The sequence below is a fragment of the Vicia villosa genome, linkage group LG1 (genome assembly GCF_029867415.1).
Source record: "Vicia villosa cultivar HV-30 ecotype Madison, WI linkage group LG1, Vvil1.0, whole genome shotgun sequence".
Lineage (NCBI taxonomy): Eukaryota > Viridiplantae > Streptophyta > Magnoliopsida > Fabales > Fabaceae > Vicia > Vicia villosa.
In genome coordinates this window covers 130283159-130293043 of record NC_081180.1, presented here as the reverse complement: position 1 = coordinate 130293043, position 9885 = coordinate 130283159, and the positions used below count along the sequence as shown (strand labels likewise).

Here is a 9885-nt window from a genome sequence, read left to right as displayed (position 1 = left end):
GGGAAATGAAAGAGGCTCTTGATACCACTGTTACTGTGAGATGAGGAGAAAAATTAACTCATTTTATTCAATAATTAATCAGCCAATAAATAGGAAAGATACATCAAAACTGCAAAGAGACTGCAAAACTACAAACTAGGGAAAATAAGTGCAACATGCACAATGCTGCAACAACCTCCTAAAGACTTGGTAAAATCAGTTAATATCTAAAACTAATTAAACAAAACAAATACATAACTGCCAGCTAATTAATTAATTTCAACATTGTAACCCGTAGTTTTCTTCCGCGACTTCAAGAAAATCTCAAGAACATAATTTCATGCTGTAAAGATCAACAAAAGATTGGGAGGTTACACTTATAACCATGTCAAGTAACAAATCTCTTGAAAGTGATTGTATGGAAGATGAAAAAGGTAATGCATCTTGTTTTTTTTTTGTTTTTTTTTTCTTGAATGATATCTTTGGTGCCATTTGGGTTTTCAAGAATATTGATTTCTTGGACTCAATTATTTGAAAATTTCTAATGTGTTTTCTTATTTAGTAGTATCAATTTGAGTTTTTTTCCTCTAAAAAATTGATCAAAAGAGATTCAAACGGGTGATTTTTATACACAAATTTAGACTAACCTTTTGTTTTTACCAAATCTTAGATACACCTTTTTTTACTAGTCAGTAAAATTTATTTAAATTCCAACAAATTTAAATGAGATTTACATGATTTAATTTGATTTGGTTTGACCCATATAGATTTTAATCAATGACATATAGTACTATGTTAAAAAAGAGAAAAAATTTGTATAAAAGTTAATCTTGAAGAGTCAGAACAGGTGGGCCAGCAGCGACAACGTGATCTTCGACGATGGTTGAGAAAAAAAGGGGGTTGTACCTGCAAGGCTCTCCGATGTCAAAGTAAGAAAGAGAGCAAAGGTACAACATAAAGTATAGGTTTGAGATAGAGAGTTCAATACCTTGCCCTCAAGGAGGTGAGGGCTATTTATAATGCTCTCCTTAGTGTATGTCTATTGGGCGTAATATTCCGGGCTAGACGTGATTCAAGGGCCCAAACACGAGTGACTGTTAGATTAGTCCTCGTTCATTCGGGAAGATCGAACTAGATGTTGGCGAGGTACAACCCCTTTTTTTCCTGTGAAAGTCTAATAACGGAGAGTCTTGCAGGAACAACCCCCTTTTTTCTCAATAACTAGATGTTGGCTCTCCGTTATTGGACCTGCACGGGAATATTAGCGTGCTCGACTAGTCCTTCATTGCGAGGGAGCTGTCGTTCGCTCGTGCTCGATAGGTGGGCAAAGGGGGAAGTGCAACCCCAGCTTGCCCAAGTGTATGGACCAACGTTTATTGGACCGTTTTTCACTTATGAGTGGATTGGGCCAATTCTAACAATTGGACTAGTCTATAACATAAACTAAACTAAATCCTTATTTTTAGAAACAAACAATAAGAAGAGAGGAAATTTGTAATTTATTTAAAAAATTTAATTGAAATCATAGAATGATTTTGATTATGAAAGAAAAAAATATTTGACTTTTATTTTTTAATTAATTAACTTTAACTAATTGTTTGTAAAATCAAGTATTATGTTTGGGTCTACCTAAATCTAAATTTTTTTAGTAACAAATGTGTGTTGTTAGGAATTAGTACTTTTAAAAAAGAATGTACTAGAGAGAGATAAACAAATCTATTATTTAATGACAAAATTATCTTTAAATCATAAGATATTAACATGAAGTTTTGTGGAAATCAAGGTACCTCCACGTACTTTGAAATTGCAAAAAATTTAATGAATGATTGATTTGATAATAAATTCTTCAATTTAAATAAAACACTTTTATATTACACGGATAAAAGTAATTTACAGTTCTAATTTTAAAAATTATATTTCACTAAGGCGCATTTAAGATATAACTAAGGCATAGTTTAATAAAAGTCCACAATTTTGGTTCAAATTATTTCAAGTTTTTTTTAAAAAGAAAAAATCATTTTTAAAGTGTTATATATTTTGGTTTAAAAAATTATAATATATTTAAAAAATCATATGAAAATTTAATTATTTTAATTATTTTATCATTTTACTATAATTTGTTTGAATATCAAAATTTTAAAATCACTTGAATTTGAACTTATTTTAAATAATTTTTCATTAAATTATTTTTGAAATATTTGGATTTAAAGAATATATTAATCTTCAATAATAATATTTAAAAAGTATTTTAATAAAAAAACTAAAAAAATACAAAATATATCTATTTTTTAAATGTTAAAACATATGGACCCTTAAAAACACATCTTATGACTTGGAGAGGTATTTATAATGTGCTATTATCATTACTTATATTAGACATAATATATGAAAGAAAATAATAATAATAATAATAATAATAATAATAATAATAATAATAATAATAATAATAATAATAATAATAATAATAATAATAATAATAATGGACGAATTTAAAGAGAAGGTATTTTTGGTTGGAACTTGCAATTTTACACTTTTTATTTGGAATGGCAATGTCAATAAAAGAAAGTAGGTTACTATTTCTTGGAAGAAAGTTTATCAACCAAAAGTTAAGGGTGGGTTTGGTTTAAGATCACTGAGTTGTTTGAATGAAGCTTCCAATCTTAGGCTTTGTTTTGATTTCCTTAAGTCTGATGAGGATTGAGCCTGTATTCTTAGAAGCAGAGTTTTAAGATCTGGTGTATTTTTTAACAATACCGAATGCTTAAAATAGTCACTTTATTTTGTAGTTGTCTTAGCTGTGATTGAGTCTTTTGACAGTGCAGGTTTTGACTCGTGATTGTGTTGCGGCTATAAACGTGCTTGCTGCATTCATAATCCAATGCGATTGCAACCACAACCGAGTTGTTATTACAATCGCAATCAAAATGTTACTACTGTTGTGGCGACGTTCATAATTTAGATCAATAATACAGTGTTTTCTTTTTTTATGAAAAAAGTGTAACAGAGATAAATCTTAAACAAACTGTGAATAATGAACATTTGCAACATTTAGAAAACTATTATTATAAGCTAAAAAAGCCATATAATCACTTAAAAAGTTTGATAAATTTCAGAATGAAACTAACAAGACAATCATTCACTATTTGCCCAAATTTCTAAGTCTAAATCTGTTCTAAACTTTAAACATAGTGATTGTAATCAATCAACAACCATTAATTACTAAACATTAAATAACTTATAAAAAAACTCTAACTCGTGATCCCATCTACAAGCTTCACACGATTCAATGTCATCATCTTCATCGTCAAATAACAACCATTTACCTTTCTTCACTCTCCATCCCTTGCAAGTGTCCTTTGAATCGCATAGAGGAGTTTGATTGCGTGCCAATAAGCCGTTATTTTTCCATAAAGAACTTGCTAAATATTGAACCTTCTTTCTTGTTATCATAATACATTTCGACATCCTCAAAGAACGCATATGCTTAAGTCCTTCTTTTCTTGATTCGTAATCTTTGGAACACAACATGATCATACCGTAGATGTATATGGCTTCCTTATGACCCTTTTGAGCCGATGTTTTTAATCTCTCAAGGCCACCGATATCTCCATTCGGGTAACTAAAATATTTGAGAAATCCTTCTCTAAACAAGCTTTCTATATTTCCACTTTCCTTACAACGGGCTAAAAAAGATAACTCTTTTTTGTTAGGAAACCATTGAATCAAGGGAAATTGATTTAGCGAAACTTTTTGTAACACGTAGTTTTCTTCCTCAACTTGAAGAAAATCTCGACAACACAATTTCATGCTGTAAAGATCAACAAAAGATTGAGAGGTTACACTTATAAGCATGTCAAGTAACAAATCTCTTGGAAGTGATTGTATGGAAGATGAAGAAGGTAATGCATGTTGCTTTTTGTTGCTTTTTTTCTTGAATGATATAGTTGGTGCCATTTGAGTTTTCAAGAATATTGAATTCTTGGACTCAAATACTTGAAAATTTCTAATCTGTTTTTCTTAGTTACTAGTATCAGTTTTATGCTTTTTTTTTTCTTTCTCTAAAATACTGATCAAAAGAAATTCTACTTGCTACTTTTTATACACAAATTTAAACTAATTTTTCTGTTTTTACCATGTCTAAGATACATTCTATTTCAACAATTTTAAATAAAATCTATATTTGATTTGATTTGGTTTGACTCATAGATTTTTTTCAATAACAGATTGTACTATGTTAACAAATGTTTGTTATTATTACTTATTTGAGAGAAAAAAAACAGTTATTTAATGACAAAATTATCTTTAAATATTAAATAATAAGACATTAACATGTAAATCAAAGTTACCTACCTACACGTACTTTAAAATAGAAAAAATTTTAATTAATGATTGATATAAGTAATAAATTCGTCAATTTAAAACACTTTTTATACTACACATATTTTAAGGAGAAAATTAATCTACTCTAACCTCAAAGGGTTGGCTCAGTTGGCAAATGAGCTTTCTCCAAAAAGGGATGGAACCGACTAGTACCCAGGTTCGATCCCGGGGACCACGGTGCCGTCGCCTCCGAGCCCGGGTCCGGATTAGTCACGTGGGGCCCCTTTCCCCCGCGGATACCGGTCGGTTAACGCCAAAAAAAATAAAATTAATCTACTCTTGTAATTTTAAATACTATATTTCAATAAGGCACATTTAAAGCTGGATCTAATAAAATCTCCCAATTTTGTCTCCGAATCTTTCTTCTTAAAAAGTTTGCAATTCTCTTTTTTAAAATTACAAATAAAAATTATTGAATAAGGCAATATTTCAATAAGAATCGGAATATTGAATAATTATTAAAAATTATTGAATAAGGCAATTTTTTAAAACTGAAGTATTGAAATATTGCCTTATAAAATTTTTTGAAATTTGCACATTTTAATACTATATTTCAATAAAATTACTAATAAATTTTTTTTAATACTATATTTCAATAAGGCACATTTAACTATATTTCTTAAATAAAAGGTAAGCACTTTTCATACTATTTTTATTTAAAGGAAATTGCAAATTTCTAAAAAAAATCAAATAAAAATTGAGTTTTTAAGAATATTTAATTTTTGCTTTCAAATACTGGAAAATGTCTAATCTGTTTTTTTAACTTATTAGTATCAATTTGAGCTTTTTTTTCTTCTAAAACAACTGATCAAAATAGATTCAACCGAATACTTTTTACACACAAATTTAAACTAACTTTTTTATTTTTATCAAATCTTAGATACATTCTATTTCAACAAATTTAAATGAGATTTACGGATTTACATGATATGATTTGATTTGCTTTGACCCAAATAGATTTTTATCAATAACAATAGTACTATTAGTACTATGTTAACAAATGTTTGTTGTTAGTACTTAACTCTTCAAAAAGAATACTACTATCTTTAAATTATAAGACAATAACCTGTAAATCAAAGGTACCTACACGTACTCTAAGATAGAACTTATTTATTTTAATTAATGATAACTTAAATAATAAATTCTTCAATTTAAAACACTTTTCATATTACCCATATTCTAAGGATAAATTAATCTACTTTTTAAATACTATATTCCATTAATGCACATTTAAAGTTGGATCTAATCAAATCTCCCAATTTTATCTCCGATTCTTTCTTTCTTTTTTTATTTTTTAAATAATTTTAATAGTATCATATATTTTTATTTAAAGAAATTTTAATACTAGAAATACACGTATTATCTGCAAGATTTTCTGCGGAAAAATTTCCGCAGATTTACCTGCAGATTTTCCTAGGACTTTCTTAAACAAAATAAATTTTTCTGCGGAACTAAAATTGGCAGAAAATTCCGCAGGTAAATTTTCCTAGGACTTTCTTAAACAAAATTAATTTTCCTGCGGAACTAAAATTGGCAGAAAATTCCGCAGGTAAATTTGCCTAGGACTTTCTTAAACAAAATAAATTTTCCTGCGGATTTTCTCAAACAGAAAAAGAAACTATAATGCAGAATCCGCAGGTAAATCCGCAGGAAAGTTTCCTGCGAATTTTGCTACGGATATCTATTTTATTAATACCAAACTGTTATACAGAATCCGCAGGAAAGTTTCCTGCGGATTTTGCTGCAAATTTAACTATTTTCTCAAAATAATAATAATTTTTGTCTAAATTTTTTTAAATAATTAATTATTATATTTAATGGTTTAATCATTAAATAAGTTAAATATTTAATATTATTATATTAATTAATATTTAATATATATATGAGAAAACGGATGGTGCACTAACACTGTCAATTATTTTTACACTGTCAAATAATGACAACTAGGGGTGGCAAACGGGCATGCCCGCCCCGTTTAAGCCCGCCCCGCAAAAGCCCGCGAAAAAATGGGACGGGGCGGGGCGGGCTTTTTTAAGAGTGCGGGTCTAAAACCTTGCTCCGCCCCGCAAAAAAGTGAGGGCGGGGCGGGGAAAGCCCGCGGGCATTTGGCTTTTTAGGCCTAAAAATAGTAAAATTCTATGAAAAAACAAATGCCCGCAAAAGCCCACAAAAAAATGGGGCGGGGCGGGCACATTAAAGAGAGCGGGCCTAAAACCTTGCCACGCCCCGCAAAAAAGTGCGGGTAAAACGGGCTTTCCCCGCGGGTCGGGCCCGTTTTGCCACCCCTAATGACAACTATGTATCCTGCAAACTATATATATTAACGTGAATTAATAATATATTAAAATATTATATTATTTAATATAATTTTAGTAATATATTTTATTTTAAAACAATTTTCTACCACTAAGAGAAAAGGGATCATGCACTGACAGTGTAAAATACTTTTACACTGTCAACCAATCACCACCATGCATCCAATTAAAACATTCTTTTATTTAAAAAAAACTTTAATGACATGGCACATTCATGACTCCCTATTGGATGACAGTGTAAAATAGTTTTACACTGTCAGTGCACTACCTTTTAACTCTTTCTCTAAAATAAAAATTATCCATCATTTACTAATTTCTCTTTTAAAATATGGCCGCTTAATATAAATTTAAATTAAAACAAAAAAAAAATCAAGGAAAGGAAGTGGAAAAGAGACGATCAATAGCGCTAAGGACTTTTTCCAAAAACTCCAGGAGCCCTAAAAGCTATTTTTTCTCTCATCTTCCTCGCGTAACAACAACAATACGCTCAAACTCTCCATCTATTTTTCAGATAAAGAGTTTCACGGTTATGTTTGGTGTTCGAAAAGGTTTTCTGTTCAGAATCGGGTTGCTACTCAGTTTTGTTTTGGTTCTAGTTTAGAGGTTTCAACTCAGTGCAGAGTTTGGATTCGAGCAGAGCTTTTTCACAGTATAGATTTTGCATTCTAGCCAAGTTTTTGGTACAGGTTTGTTTCTAATTCAAAACTTTTGTTTAGTTTAGAATTTGATTTACTTTCTGTTCAGAATTGGTTGCGTTTTGAATTCTTGCATTTTTACGGTTTCGACTCAATTACGGGTTCTACTACAGTTTGATTGTGATTCGATTTCGGTGCAGTTTTTGGTTTGAATTAAAATTAAAGTGAGTATACAACATCATAAATCTAAATTGGATGAGAGCTTACCGGTAGGAATGAAGAAAAATGCAGAATTTGTCCTCGCGAGCGAGGTGTTCGATGAAATGTCCCAACCGAATTCAGAAGAGTTTACTCTTCGTGCGTTTCTAAATGGTGATTGATCTTTTGGTCTTTCAGGAGAGTTTACTCTTCGTGCGTTTCTAAATGGTCGATTGGATCATATATTTTTATTTAAAGGAATTTACAAATTTCTAATTAGAATTCAAATAAAAATTTAATTTAAATAACTTTTAAAAAAATATGATTTTAGGTATTTTATCATTTTACTATAATTTTTTTGAATATTAAAATTTTAAAATATCACTTAAAGTTGAAATTATTTTAAACATTTTTAATATTTTTGAAAAATATTTGGTTTTAAAAATATATTAATCTTCAATATTGAATATTTATATTATAAAATTAATATTTTAAATTATTAAAAATAAGTTAATTTTTTTAAATATTTTAAAAATAAAATCTATTTTTTTTAATGTTAAAACAAATGGATCCTTAAAACACGTCTTATTATTGGGAGAGGTATATCTATAGTGATTTCCACCCCTTACATCATGATCCAACATAGGATTTTCTGTTCTCCCACCAAGTCGAACTATGGCTCTTAGTCATTTGTAAGAAAGTTCTTGGGTATAACATATCAAAAGCTCAAATATATTATTTTAGTGGAATTCTCAGGAAGAATTTTTTTGGAAGTGAAGTAGGCCAAGAGATCAAAATAACCTCTAAAAATTCTGGCGAAATCTCTATAAACTCTTTCTCTTCATTTTCTATCGTTTCCTTTTATATTTCCATGCTTTATTTTTCCGCTGCTTGGAGGAGGTGATAGAGTGGAAAATCTTGACTGGTGCGTGGGGGTGACGGGCTTTTGATATATAGTCCAAAATGAACTGCAAGTGCACAGCCTATCAAAGTAATATATAAGATTGTCAAACCATAGAGACCAGCCGTCAATTTATCAACTTTATTGCTAAGGTGCTTATCTAAGGTAAATCAATATAGTGAAATGAGTGTAGTGCAAGGAAATTAAAGGGATAAAGTAAATAGCAGATAAAAATAACGGGATCGAATGTAAATCACGTAGATCAGACAATGTTCCAGTTACACATGTATATAACTACTTCTGAGGCAATATTTTCTACTTATAGAAAAGAACGATTTAACGGGAACTTGTCGCTTTCGCATACTAAGAACCGAGTTTACTCTTTAAGTCTACCCATTCATTTGTCACATATGAACAATGCGCATTGCGTTAAAGTAGTGACCTATTTTTAAGAAATCAATTACTTGTCTTAGTAGAAAAGTGATTTTAACTTGGAAGATTTAACTTAAAGAGATTCTTGGCTTTTGGCCAAGAATCAGATTTCAAACCCACAAACGCGTCCAAAAATAGTTTCAAAATCGTTTTCTAAAAATGTGTCAAAAATCCCTAGTTAACCAAACGAACTGCTTTCGCTCTTTTCGTTCGGTTAAGAACTAATCTGGTTTGATCTTAAATATGGACGAATTTCGATCTTACCCATAAACATTAAACACAGTAAAATAGTATTAAAAGTTAAAACATTCCCAATAGTGTTTCTATTAGTATAACATCGAAACACGATCGTGATACGATCCTTACATTCTAACTCATATAAAATTATCCAGACATGGAAATAAATGCAAGCCTATAAAAACGTGTAGGCATGGTAAGAGCAAGAAAGTAAATAAAACAAAGCAGTTGTGCGAGCCTATAAAACGTGTAGGCTATGATTAGAGTGGTTAAGTAAATAGTGCGAGCCTATAAAACGTGTAGGCTATGATAAGAGCGAGAAATAAATAAAAAGCGATTAAATAAAAAAACTGTTCCAACGAGAGTCTTTGGTTCTGGTACAAGGAAAGTAAATGCGGTATGATGAACTTCAACCAAAGTGCTCCAAACCCCGATTACAAACTTAATCTACACAGCAGCGGCTCTTCGATGTGAAGGGACTGTCACTTTACTGATACTGATGGTATATGGTTTAAGTAGTAACTAAGCTTGGATGAAAAACGAAAATGAAATGAAGTTCCTATTTATAGAAGTTCCTGAAGTTGCATAAAGACGAGCATGCCCCTTAACTCCTTATGAGCGGGAAACATTTTGTGAAGACGCGTCCGCGGAGGTGGGGTCTGCGGCCGCGGAGCAGGCCAACATGGAGATCGTGGGAATGCGGCAGTTACCCCTCTGGTGGAAACTAGTCATGTCACCACGCTCCCTTCAGCGGGCGCTGAGCTGGACGCATGTGTACAAAATGACTGAAAATCTCTATTTTATTTGG

General features: G+C 30.6%; 1 protein-coding gene across 1 annotated transcript; it reads right to left on the bottom strand.

The window, feature by feature from the left end:
• Positions 1-3198: 3198 nt before the first annotated feature.
• LOC131654021 (putative F-box protein At1g67623) lies at positions 3199-3933 on the bottom strand. Its single transcript, XM_058924405.1, has one exon. The coding sequence runs from the start codon at positions 3931-3933 to the stop codon at positions 3199-3201; it is 735 nt and encodes a 244-aa protein (XP_058780388.1).
• Positions 3934-9885: the final 5952 nt, after the last annotated feature.